This window comes from Mastigoproctus giganteus, chromosome 4, assembly GCF_048544385.1.
Source record: "Mastigoproctus giganteus isolate SK-2022 chromosome 4, ASM4854438v1, whole genome shotgun sequence".
Classification (NCBI taxonomy): Eukaryota; Metazoa; Arthropoda; class Arachnida; order Uropygi; family Thelyphonidae; genus Mastigoproctus; species Mastigoproctus giganteus.
This window is the reverse complement of record NC_143578.1, coordinates 103,543,877-103,557,806: the sequence shown is the minus strand read 5'-3', so window position 1 is coordinate 103,557,806 and position 13,930 is coordinate 103,543,877. Positions and strand designations below refer to the sequence as shown.

Sequence of the window (13,930 nt, the reverse complement as noted above, 5' to 3'; positions counted from 1 at the left end):
ATGGGATCTATCCAGTTATATTAAAGGAGGCAGCAAACCCTTAGCCATAATTATGAGAGCTTCCTCGGACTCAGGGGAGGTACCCATAGACTGGAAATGTGCAAATGTGACCCCAATTCACAAAGGAGGATCAAAGGCTGACACAAGTAATTATAGACCTGTGAGCTTAACTTCTGTTCCAGGAAAATTAATGGAGGCACTGGTTAAAGAAGCACTGCAGGATCATTTAGACAAGACTTCAGTTATAGCTCAGACACAGCATGGTTTTGTTAAGGGGAAGTCATGCCTGACCAACTTGATTGGATACTATGATGCAGTCACAAAAGAACTGGATGCAGGGAATAACTTTGATATTATATGCTTGGATCTTAGAAAGGCTTTTGATACTGTTGCACATGGAAGACTGCTACACAAATTGGAGCAGTGTGACATTGGAGGCAAATTGCTGCTATGGATAAAGGGGTGGTTGAGGGGGAGAAGACAGAGTGGTAATCAATGGACACTGCTCATCGTGGACTGATGTTATTAGTGGAGTCCCTCAGGGCTCAGTGTTGGGTCCATTATTGTTTTCTGTATTTATAAATGATATTGATGATGGTATATCGGGCTTAATGTCCAAGTTTGCAGACTATACAAAGGTTGGCAGGGTTGTCAAGGACACTACTGACACTATGCTGCTGCAACAGGATCTGGAAAGGTTGAGCAGATGGGCTGAGAGGTGGCAAATGAAGTTTAACATTGACAAATGTAAAGTACTACACATGGGAAACAGCAACCCCAGAGCAACGTATCAACTCTGTGGTACTACACTGACAGTGGTAGAGAATGAAAGGGACTTGGGGGCGGTTGTGCAGGCAGATATGAAGTTCTCTGAGCAGTGCAGACGGGCTGCAAGAGTAGCTCATGCAGTATTGTCAATGATATACAGGAATTTTTCCAGCAGGGATAAGGAGGTGATTATTCCATTGTATAAGGCGATGGTCAGGCCACACCTAGAGTACTGTATACAGGTGTGGAGGCCTCATTTCAAGAAGGATGTAGAGCTGCTGGAACGAGTACAGAGAAGGGCAACAAGATTAGTGAATGGAACAAAGGGGTGCTCTTACGAAGGAAGGCTTAAGTTTTGCAAATTACAGTGTCTGGAGACTAGGCACCAGCGAGGTGATCTGATAGAGGTGTATAAAGCCTTGAATGGTTTAAGCATGCTCAATGCTGATGGGATTCTTCCTCTAGCTCAGAAAAATCACCTGAGAGGGCATAAATTCAAATTGAGGAAAGACAGATGTAGGATAGACGTGCGGAAATTTGCCTTTAGCCAGCGGGTGGTTGGTTGGTGGAACAGACTTCCATCCCTTGTGGTGGAGGTTGATAGCCTAAATAAGTTTAAGGCTCAGCTGGACAGGTATTTTGAACGAACAGAGGGGTGAAGTGGAAGTGGTTTTTTTTTTTTTTTTTTGTTTTTTTGGCTGATGCTGCATAAGCTTGCTTTCTTGCATCAAATGCCTCTACTAATGCTAATGCTAAGTTATTCCATGTTTTTCTACCACCACATGTAGATCAACCTATGAATGCACACTTCTACAGACACAATGTGCCAATCATTATCATTATCAGCCATTTTCAATCCACTGCAGGATGAAGAATGCGCCAATACACACATACAAATATGAGTCATGCCCATTGACCATTACAATAATAGTAATAATATATTTATATATAGTCGGGAAGGATATAAAAAATTCCAGTATTTTATCTTCAACCAGCAGTTAACATGAGATCATTATTTTCAAGAAAACTTCACAGCTCCAGTGCCACCACCACTGCAAGGTTAATGTGATATAACTCTGTCACATTAACCTTGCAGGTAACTGTGCTTTATGCAAAGTATTCTGAGTAAGCTTTTATAGAACTCAATTATCTCATGCATTCTTTCTGTGGCGCCTCCGTAGCCAGGTGGGAAGGAGCAGCAGAGCGTAGCACACGCTTCTTGATTAGACCAGGGTTCGAGCCCATCACCACCAAATACAGAGGATGCGGAAAGGTCAAGGAATGACCACTGCATATTCCTGGAGCAATATGGCCTTAGTTGCTAATGCTCCTAAAAACAAAAAACAACAACAGCATTCTTTCTGCAGAAGAACTTGTTGAAGAACTAATGACCCACATATATTGTAAATAAATGTTGTGAATTTCAATTATTCAGTAAAGTCATCAAATGCAGAAAATATGGTGTCACTTAAACATAGGGAACATGGCATTTCAGTATCGTAAGTACAGTGTATACAGAAAAGACAGACAGGAGATGGGCAGGTAGGATTGGGAATTGGGGGAGTTCATGCTCTTGCTAAAGTAGCACATGGAATTTAAGATGTGCACCTAGTTGGTGTGAGTGGCCAGTGCAGTGCAGAGCTGGAACTAGGGTGGGGCGAGCAGGGTGCGAGTCTCAGGTGTAGTATTTTAAAGTTTCATTCAACCAGTTATATATTTTAAAATTGCTTAATTTTTGATTTAATTACTGGTGGACCTGTGTTTAACGAACTTCTTTAAAGGGAATTTTTTGAATTTGTTTTGGTAATTACATTTAAAATAGTTTGTAGAACGAAGAAAATTTTCTTATAACGATCGGATTATGAGAGACTTAACTTTGTATGCTTTGTTTCTACCTATGGCCTTTAGACCATTTAAGCTATTAGTTTGTTTGTTATTTGGTTTTTAGGAGCATTAGCAACTAAGGCCATATTGCTCCGGGAATATGCAGTGGTCATTCCCTGACCTTTCCACATCCTCCGTATTTAGTGGTCATGGGCTCGAAACCCGGTCTAATCAAGATGCGTATGCTACGTACTGCTGCTCCTGCCCACCTGGCTACGTAGGCGCCGTTAAGCTTTTAGAAAATGCAAATTGAGGGTTAATGGGATTACCGTTCCACAATGTAAGTGGAGCATAAAATGTATGCAGCCACCTATCCTACATACCGAGAAGTCATGCTAGTCAACTGCTTTCTATAGCCAATAAAGAGATTAAAGCATATTCCTGACACAGATAATAGCTTCTGGTCAACTTGTGTTCTTTGTTTAAAATTTTAAAAAATAAATAAATAAAAAATAAAAATACTGCATTATTTTTGTATGTGCTACTTATGATTCCAGAAATTTTTGTGAGAGTGAAGAAAATTATAAATTCGGGATTTATAATCCCTTACGAAAAAAAAATATCAGGGAGGAACAATGTTTTACAAATTTTGAAAGTAACAGAGAAACTCCAATTACAAATTTCTATAAAGTATTGCCCATTTTGTGATATCACACCTCTGAAACTTTTGGTTTATCCTCCAGTGCTAATGAGTTGGCAGTTATATTTTGCTTGAATTGCAGAAATGCTCAAGTGTGAGTAGTCGCAGGTTAAAATAAACAAAAGTGTAATTCAAATTTTGTTATTTAGTTGTTTCATCTACACATTAAAAAAAGTAAGTTTTAATAAATTGTTATAAACAAACCATTCTTTTATGTATTTTAATTATTTCCTTTAGTTGAACTGTAACCACATATTTTATTTTTATAGATTATAACATTCTATTCAATTATTAGTTATTTAAAATATGTTTTAGAATTCGATTTTTGTCTAATTTTCGAAATGAGTTTTAGACACAGTAATCAAATTGGGAAGGTGTAGTTGTTCTCTTTGTTAAATTTTTGAGAAAGACTTTCCCTTGTTAATTTTTTGAGAAGAACATTTTCCTTGTTAAAATACTTTTTTATACTACAAAAATGCAGATTGTGAGCAAATTTCTATTTAAAATAATGTATTATAGAGTTGATTTTTTTTTTATTTCAATTTATGTATATGCCTGCATGAAACAATTTTTTTTAAAATGCTGTTAATGTAGACATATAGACTAGAATGAAGCAATTTTTAAAAATACTGTTTAAAAATTGCATTTTTAAAAATTCTTTCATTCTAGTCTACATGTCTACAATAAATGATGTTATTTATTTGGCTGTGCTTCAAATTTAATTAAAATAAAAAATCTTTAAAAATTTAATTTTAAATTATATTTTTTAAGTTAATTAATATTCTCCTTACAATACGAAATTTTTAGAAATTTTTAACCTTTCGCTATTCTTTTGTATTCTCCTTACTTATAATAAATTATAAGTAAGAATAAGATCTTCAAATGACCAAGTGGAGAAAAATTTCGAAAGAAGAAGTTGAGGGAGGAAGAAGAAAATAAATTGTCAAATAATTTTCAAAATTGGTTTGTGCCAGTGGAGATCACTGACCACAATAAAGAAAACCCTGTTAGCTGCAATTCGGTCATTCTTGAAGCTGAAGAAAATTGTAGTGAAACAGAGGTTATAACATAATAATTCTGAAAATGACCAGAATACTGAGTCAGAGTATGAGTCCCCTCAGACTGTAAAAAATGAAAATAATAATAATAATAATCATATCATGCTGAACTTGAATAATCCCGCATCTTGGCCATCAAATATTTCTGATAAAATAAGATGTTTTTTAATAGAAAATGGAACGGATCAAGGCAAAGATGAGGATTTTCGTTATTCTTTATTCGAGGAAAGACGTCGATTTTCTATTGAGTGGTTTGAAAAAAAAAAAAAAAAAAACTTGCTAATGGCGAATTTTAGACAGGAATTGGCTGATTTACTCCAAAGAAACTAAATCTTTGTATTGTTTTCCATGATGTTTATTTGGAACTAATAAAAATGCTGGCAATGTGAGTAGTCAATTCAGAGAAAGCCTTTTTTTTTCCTCTTGGAAACACCTATATCGATGTATTCCAAATCATGAAAATTCGTTAAAACTCCATGAACACTTTCTAAAATGGAAATCAACGGAAAAGAGTATAAAAAATTCTGAACTTATTGATGGTGCTTTACAAAAAGCAATTTTAACAGAGAAAGAAAAATGGAAAAGAATTTTAAAAATTATTTTTGACTCAATATTATTTTGTAAAAAAAAAAAATAGTCTTGAATTAAGAGGTTCAAATGAGATAATTGGGAATCCGGAAGCTGGAATATTAATGAACTTATAAGTCATTATAATAAAGAATTAGCAGAGCAAATTTCAAATCATCAAAAAGGAACTGTGACTTATTTATCACATAAAATTCGAGATGAATTTATATGCTTAATTGTAAATGAAATTCAGCCCAGTATTATTTCAAAAATTAAAAAAGCTAAGTACTGTACTTCTCCTTTGTTAATCGATTGCACACCCGATTTATCACATCCTGAACAAATGTCCCAAATAATTAGATATGTGGAAATTATTGACTGAAAAATGTCAATAGAAGAGAGTTTCATTGATTTTATAGAAAGTAAGGAAAAGGCTGCCATTGGATTGGTGACAGAAATTCTTACCAAATTAGAAAAGGATGGGCTTGACATTAAAAATGTAAGGGGGTAGGGATACGACAATGTGGCCAATATGGTGGGAAAAAAAATACAAGGCAATAATTTTTTTAAAAAAATGAATTTGCCACATTTGTACCATGTTGGGCACATAGTCTTAATTTAGCTGGTGTACATATAACATCTGGGATGATAAATTTTTTTGGCTTTGTTCAAAGAATATATATATATTTTTTTTTTTTCTGGTTCCACTAGAATCTTAATGAATAATTTGAAGATTTCTCTTAAAGGACATACCAACACAAGATGGTCATCCAAAGAATGAGCTAAAAAATCATTGTTCTTACAAATAACAAAAGTTCATGAAGTCATGATTAATATTGAAGATACATCTGCAAGTGCAGAACTATCAGTATTGCTCAAAAGTCTGCTTTTACAAATAGACTATCCATTTTTATGAAGTTGGCTATATGGAATGAAATTACTTTATTTATACATAGAATATGTGTAAATAAAGTAATGCAAGCTACAAAGCTTTGCATACCCAACTCTTTCCAATTAATAAGCGGATTGATAAAAAAAATCTCCAAGAAATACAGAAAAGTGAATTTCAAGATATTTTTGGATATACTGCTACCATAGCAGAAAAAATGGATATATCAGCTACATTTCCAGATGAAAGAAGAAGAAAATATAAAAAAGAATGACACTTTACAAATCTTTAGATGATTTAAATTTATCTGTCGAACAATTTTTATTGAAATTAATTGTTTTGGATGTTCTTAAGAACTAGATTTGAAAAACTGAATACTATTTATTCAGATTTTGATTTTATATTTGGAACTTCACTTGCATTAATTAATAAATCTGACTTGCAGAAGGCTACTTCCAACCCTACAGTGAAGATTTAAATGCATCAGATATTTGAAAAATAATGTTTTATCAATTCTGCAGGATATAAAATCTGTAACCCCTTTACAACTTCTCCAATTCATTCATAAGTATTGTCTAATAGAATCATATCCAAATATAGAAATAGCATTATCTTACCCTGTCTGTAACAGTAGCTTCTTGTGAAAGGTCCTTCAAAGCAAGAAAAATTCAATTAAAATAATACACCTTCATTGCATATATTTAGTTTGTTATTATGTTAAAAGTACTATATTTCACAATATTTTGTTTCTATGATTTTATACTAGATATATAAACACTATCTGTTTTTTTAATTTCTTTGTAGATATATGTACTTTCTTTGTTGTTTATATAGAAATAAATTCTCTGTAGATATAAATGAATATTTGTAAGTTTCTTTTTCTTTGATATTTTTGTTTTGTTGTTATTGTTATTATTATTAGCCATAGAGTGCAAGGAAGCCTGAGGCTTACGCTGCACCAGCCAAAAAAAAAATTTCTGAGTTACCCAGTGAGAGAGAGAGAGAGAGAGAGAGAGAGAGAGAGAGAGAGTGTCAGAAGTAGCAGAAAACCACCAAGAAAGAGAAGAATGACGATATCCAGCTCAGGACCCTGGGTGTGCCAAGCCCATACTCACCAGATGTTGAGCTCCTGGGGTTAATATTCATTATTTTATTTCAATTATTTTATTAATAAATTATGTAATCGTAGACAAATTGTACAATAGTAATTTTTATAAATTCATAAAGATTGCAGAGGTGTAGTGTGGGGGGGGGGCAATTTCCTCTGGCCCCAAGCTTCAGGAGTGCAAACTGAAGGAGTTATCCTATCACATTCACATTACATTGTCACGCTCAGAGGCACCAGGAAGACATGTTGCCCCCGGTCATCGACGAAACCTAGCTATGCTATTGAAAGATTGACTACCTGCATATAATAGGGGCATACTGATAACATTTTTGCCCTAGACATAGGGTTGCCTAGTTCTGGCTCTGGTGCAGTGTAGGAAAACAAAATGAGAATAAGAGTATGTTATAGACTAGATGAATATAATAAACAATTCTATAGACAAATTGAATGCACCAGTAAATCAGATTGTCTTATAATGGGGAAATTTAATTTTCCAGATATTGACTGAAACTTGTAGATTGATCACTTACACAGTATAAGAATTTTCTGTATTTATTATGTGACTGTTTTCTACACCAGAACATAGGTATTGAGAGAAAACAGTACTCTTATTCTGATTATCAGCAGTGACTCATCATGGATTAAAAATTGTCAGATAAAGGAACTACTAGGTGGAGTGATTATAATATAGTCAGAAATCTCTGTAATGATACTCTTGTTAATATCCTGTCAGATTATAACCATCTTTTTAACATCCATCACATTATAATGACCTCTAGAGAAGAACAAGTTCTCTATAATGACTCAAAAATTTCCACTACTGTTTTTTTTTTTTTTTACTTTTTTACTTTTTTATAACAATATTTGTGTATCGTAATGAAAGAACACTAATTTCTTGAAGCTAATGACAAGCTTCTAAGCTGACTGTGAAAAATCACTCATTGGCATAATATAATTAACATTGTTTATTCATTGTGCAGCATGTATGGACTGTATTTATCAATAACACTCCTATGGAGCAAGTGGCTTTGCCAATCACTGACAAATTGAAGATATTACAAGCTGTAAATAATGGAGTGCATTCTAAGACTGACTTCAATAAATAGTTTGGCATTTCTAAGGGTACACTGTTCATCTTTCTGTAAGATCAAAAAAAAAAAAAAAAAGATTGAAAGCTTAGAGAAATCTGTTGTGCTGAGTTGGATCAGAGCACAAAAGGTGAAGTATTTGGATCTTGAAAGGCTACTTTTGGAATCGGAAAACAAAAATGGAAAATGATGATGCATGCATAAAAATTTCCATAGGTGATAATCATTTAAAAACTAAGGTGAATCGTTCGTACATCAGATGAATATTGAAGATTTCAAGTCTTCCAATGAATGGTTCCAGAAATTTGACTTGTCATATGCTGTCTTTTAAAAGTGTGCCGTGAAAATGCAGCCATTAACTGCTGGAAATTGCTACTTCTTTGTATTAAAAAAGTACAGCAAAATTTATTTGAACAAATAATGATTATTTCCAAATGACTTTCAGTGATATTCATTAGATAGAAGGAATTTTGGTATAACAAAATGGTTTTTGTATCTCCTGAGAAGTTGTAACAGGATTTATGTATTTAAAAAATAAGGGAATAGACATGACTTTTAATTGAAATACACTGTATATAGATAATATGTACTACAATTTTTGGGTGCCTCCGTAGCCAGTTGGGCAGGAGCAGCAGTGCATTACACACACTTCTTGATTAGGCCGGGGTTCGAGCCCGTGACCACCAAATACGGAGGATGCGGAAAGGTCAGGAAATGACCACCGCATGTCCCCAGAGCAATATGGCCTTAGTTGCTAATGCTCCTAAAAACCAAATAACAAACAAACAACTACAATTTTGAAGTTTTATTTTAATCATTAAAATATCTTTAATTGACCTTAAAATAATGCTATGTAATCAAAAAACTTTTTCAGGATCTGTCCCTTCATGACAACAAGCTGAGAAACACCAATTTAGAAGATTCTATTACTTAGATGGATAATATTTAGATTTTTTTATTGACTTTATTATGTACTGTGTATGTTATGAATATTATGCAATTTCTTTTAATGCTCAATTAATCAAATTTAATGTTTCTTTACTTCTTTCATTCTTGTATAAGTATTAAAAGTGGTCTGAATAAAGAAGATATAAGAACGGATTCCAGAAAAAGTAGCATAGGAAGCAGTAATTCCTGTACCTTCTTTTATTCGAAGCCATCGTCTCGGGAACCACTTGTATATTATCTGATCAAATCTCTTTTAGGTGGACTACTTATATTTGAGGTAGCTTTTACTGATCCATATGCCTACTGCCATCTGTACTCACTTGAACGCATGAGAATGAAATCTCTAGTTTGCAGTACTCTTAATTCACAGGTGAGTTTTTCAACAGGATGCTGTCTAGTTATAAATGAAAAATTTTTCAGTATTAAAGTAGAGGATGTGTTTTTTTTCTCCATACAATTCCAATTTAAATACATATTAAATAATATATTAATAATAATCAATATTTTCTTGTTTGCATCAATGAAATAAATAGATTCTGTTGGTGAAAAAAAAAACTGCAGGATAAAAATTAAGAAAATAATGAAATCAGTTATTAGCATACACTTAAAGTTTTGAAGTTATAACATTCTTGTTGGGAGGTAAACTAGGTGGTAAATTTCTTGAAACTTAACCCCTAATCCATGTGGTTAAATCATGAGAGAAAAAATTAAAACTGTGAGTAAATCAAATCTTATAATACTTAATCATCAATATCTTCTTTAGTAACTCCAATCAACATTATGCAGAAATAAGATAAAATAAAACAGTAATGTATATTCACATAACATTGTTGATTTAAAATAAAGTAAAAGTAAGATAAAAACCAGAATAAGACATGGTATCTCTTGACATCTTGCTAATGCTATAGAGGCAGTGTTAGGTGGGTCAGAAAATTGATAGATTGGGGAGATTCACAGACAAAGATTAACAGTAGGTGCAGGCAGAGGCAAGAGTGATTCTTGCACTGTTGCTATTGTAATGAGCAGCAGCCTAGAGAGCAAGTTGCTGGGGATTTCAAGAGCTGCTGGGAATGATCATGGAACTAGTAAATATCAGGTTGTTATAAAATAGGTTTCCCTATTCAGGAGACCCTAGTGTCAAAACGGTCATAATTAATGTTGTGAAAATCGGTGGGTATGTCATTTAGGGTATTGGGAAGTGATTTGTAGAAGAAAAAAAATTAGTTCAAATTTCTGCCACCAAGGGAAAAACAGGGTTGCACATATGTAAAAGTTGTCATTTACTTCAAGACACACTGCTTATGGAAATGACATCGAGCCCGTCACCACCAAATACGGAGGATGCGGAAAAGTCAAGGGAATGACCACCGCATATTCCCGGAGCAATATGGCCTTAGTTGCTAGATAAAAGTAGGAAGGCTAACATCACTGTCAATAACCATTATAGCTCTTACAAAAAAGGAAAGTGCTCCTTTAGTAATGCTAATGCAGCACTACATGAATATCGGAAACTTAAAGGTTTGCGTAAAGGACCTCTGACATCGGTGGGGCTTTGAAAACTAATAAAGAAATTTGAAGCGACCAGGGAGTTAGGTGTAATTCCAGGCAGGGGATGACCATGTATCAGAACACAGGTAGCAGATGAAGTGGCGGTTGCCACTTCATCCACCACCAGGTCAGAATGCAAAACACTACCAGTAGTGCTAGAAGTCTGTCAAGAGACTTGAACTTTCCTTGGTCTACTGTACGTAAAGTGCTTCAAATAATTTTACGCTGGTTCCCGTACAAGATTCACGTAGTGCAATAACTAAAGTCTTGTGATCAGCAACAATGAATAGACTTTCTTCTACGATTTCTGGCCCGTATGGAACTTGACAATACACGGGCTCAAATAAGCTTGTGGTCTGATGAGGCACCTTTCACTCTTTGTGGAGCCGTAAATGTATAAAACTGCCAAATGTGGGGAACTTCTAATACATCCTGTGCATGAAAGACCACTACAAAGTCCATACATTATATTATAGCCAGGTGGGAAGGAGCAGCAGTGCATAGCACACGCTTCTTGATTAGACCGGGGTTCGAGCCCGTCACCACCAAATACGGAGGATGCGGAAAGGTCAAGGGAATGACCACCGCATATTCCCGGAGCAATATGGCCTTAGTTGCTAATGCTCCTAAAAACCAAAATAACATAACATAACATTATATTATGGTGTGGCCGCACTTCCACTTGCTCAGACTAAGATCATGAGGGGGGGCATAGATTCAAATTGAGGAAAAACGGTTGTAGAATAGATGTGCAGAAGTTTGCCTTTAGCTAGTTGATTGTAGTTGATTGTTGGAACAGACTTCCATCTGTTGTTGTGAAAGTTGATAGCTTAAATAAATTTAAGGCTGAACTACACAAACATTTGGAATGAATGGATGGGTGAAATAGGAAGGGTTTTTTTTTTTGACTGATGCTGTATAAGCTTGCTTTCTTGCATCATATGCCTCAACCAATGCTAATGCTAATCCCAGAATGTCTTTGTCAACCATAAAATTGCAAAGAAATTATACAACAAATAAATTTAAGTAAATGAAATAGTACCACTGCACAATGGGAGGACATGATCATTAACTACTTGCGCAATATTCTGTGATCCATCTGAATCATTACTTGTTTTAAATGGTGCTTGATAGAACGAGTAGATCGAATGGCTGGCCTTAGTTATATAGTTGGAGCAAACAGAGGTTGTAGTAACATAAAGCCGTATTATTATTATACGTATTATTTCTCCCTGATTGGGGGTTCCCCCTCGTGATGGGTATTGCTACCAAATACACAGGGTGGTTGTTGTTATGTCTGGTGTTACTGTTGGTCGAGGAACTCTCTGACTATCCTACAGGTGTTCAGGATTGCGACTTGCTGGAGTTCCTTGTAGGCACTCGCTGGGAGACCTATTGCTGCTAGGCTGTTATGTAGGGTCTTTGGCACCATACCTGTGGTTGACATGATGATCAGGATGGTCATTATTTGTTCCATATGCCACATCTCTTTGATCTCCTGTCTTAGGTTCGTGTATTCCTAATTTTTTCCTCGTGAGTTTTCTGGACATTGCTAGCGTTGGGCACCACTATGTCAATCACGTCGGTAGCCTTTTTCATCTTGTCCAGAAGGATTATGTCCGGTCTGTTGTGCGGGATGGTCTTATCCATTATTATTGCGTGGTCCCAGTACAGCTTGTGTGTTTGGCTCTCTAGTACTGCCTGGGGTTCGTACTTGTAGTATGGTACACTTTCTTTGATCAACTGGTATTTCCTCGCTAGCTTCTGATGTATTATGGCTGCCTAGTCGTGTCTATGAGTGTACTCAGTCTGGGTGATCACCTTGCATCCCACAGTGATCTGTTGGATCATTTCTGAGGCCAGGTGGCATCATCGATATGTGTCATCTGACATTCCGGGCTCCTTTGCAATGTATTTTCTATAGTTTCTGGTGTTCATTACCTGGTCTTGGAAGGCCAGCATGAATCCTTCGGTCTCGGGGAAGAGCATCCCGCTTGTGAGCCATGCATTGGAAGCAGTGGTATCGATGTGATCTTCATGGAGGTCATTGTAGTGTCTGCCATGGAGTGTCTTCTTTGCCCATCTTTCTAACTGTTTCTTGAGCTGTCTGGGTGGGGGGGGTCCTCACTTAGGTTGAGTGGGGTATACCACTTATCTATCTTCCTTATGGCCTGGTGGAGTAGTGCTGTGTTGTTCTCGAAGTAATCCTTTAGATTAACTATCACTGTTTTGTGTTGCTCTATCAAGTCTATCAGGCCCCACCTCCCTCTTTCCATGCAATTGTTAGTCTCTCTCTCTCTGCACTGCTGACTTCGGGTGGTGTTGGCGGCTCGTGGTCATCATTGTCCTCGTCTTTCGCATGATATCTTCTAGCTCGGTGTTATTCCAATCTGTGACCCCGAAGGTGTATGTTTGTACTGGATCTGCATAGGTGTTTATGGCTTTAACTGTTTTCCCTCCATTCAATTTTGCTATCAGCAGGCTTCTGAGTCTCTGATGATATTTTTTGGTCAGGCACTTCTTGATTTCCTTGTGCTCTATCTGCTAAGCCTGCATCATCCCTAGGTAATTTTAGGTCTCTCCTTCTGTCATAGCTTCAATCCCTTTTCCAGCAGCTGGTAGTTTCAGCCAACTAATTTTCCCTGGTGCAATGTGTGGGTCTTGCATTTGTCTAGCCCAAATTCCATCCTGATGTCCTTGCTGAATTCTTCGGTGATCCAGAGTAATTCCTTCTCGTTTGTTGCATAGAGCTTGATGTCATCCATGTACATCAGGTAGGTAGGATTTACAGGTTCTTTCTTCCTTCTTTGAAGTTACATCCATACTTGCTGCCGTTAAGCATGGTGGATAGTGGGTGGAGTGCTAGACAGAACCACACTGGGCTCAGAGCATCTCTCTGAAGAATCCCTTTTTTAATGGGGATTGGCCTAGTTGTGATGTTCTTGACCTTAATGGTGGTACTCCATTTCTGCATTGTTGCTCCTAGGAAGTTTGTCACTATCGAATTGACCTTGTAGATGTTCAGGGTCTCTATTAGCCAGCTATGAGTTATGGAGTTGAAGGCCTTGCAGTAATCGATGTAGGATGTGTATGCTTCTTGTAGGCTTGCTCCATAACTGCGGCATCTATGGTTAATTGCTCCTTGCATCCTTTGCTCCTCCGCTTGCATCCTTTCTGCTGTTCGGCCATTATATTCTGACTCTCTAAGTGGTCTGATATCTTCTTGGTTATGCAGCTGGTCAGGATCTTGTACATCGTTGGGAGGCAGATGATTGGCCTATATTTCGCCGGGTTTCTTGTATCTTCGTCTTTAGGCTTCAGATATGTGACTCCTTCAGTGAGAAACTTTGGGATTGTCTCCGGGTGCCTTATCATTCTAGTGAACTGCTCTGCTAGGTGCTTGTCTGTGTGCAGGTGAGCTTCTTGTACCAG

At 36.2% G+C, this 13,930-nt stretch overlaps 1 protein-coding gene across 1 annotated transcript in view; it reads left to right on the top strand.

The window, feature by feature from the left end:
• The window catches only part of LOC150086960 (KICSTOR complex protein SZT2-like), a 1,378,951-nt gene that overhangs the window by 1,178,199 nt on the left and 186,822 nt on the right, over window positions 1–13,930 (top strand). Inside the window, exon 56 of the mRNA XM_090372336.1 lies at window positions 9,065–9,320. Within this exon, the coding sequence (XP_090228462.1) occupies window positions 9,065–9,320 (256 nt within the window). The remainder of the gene's footprint in view (window positions 1–9,064; window positions 9,321–13,930) is intronic.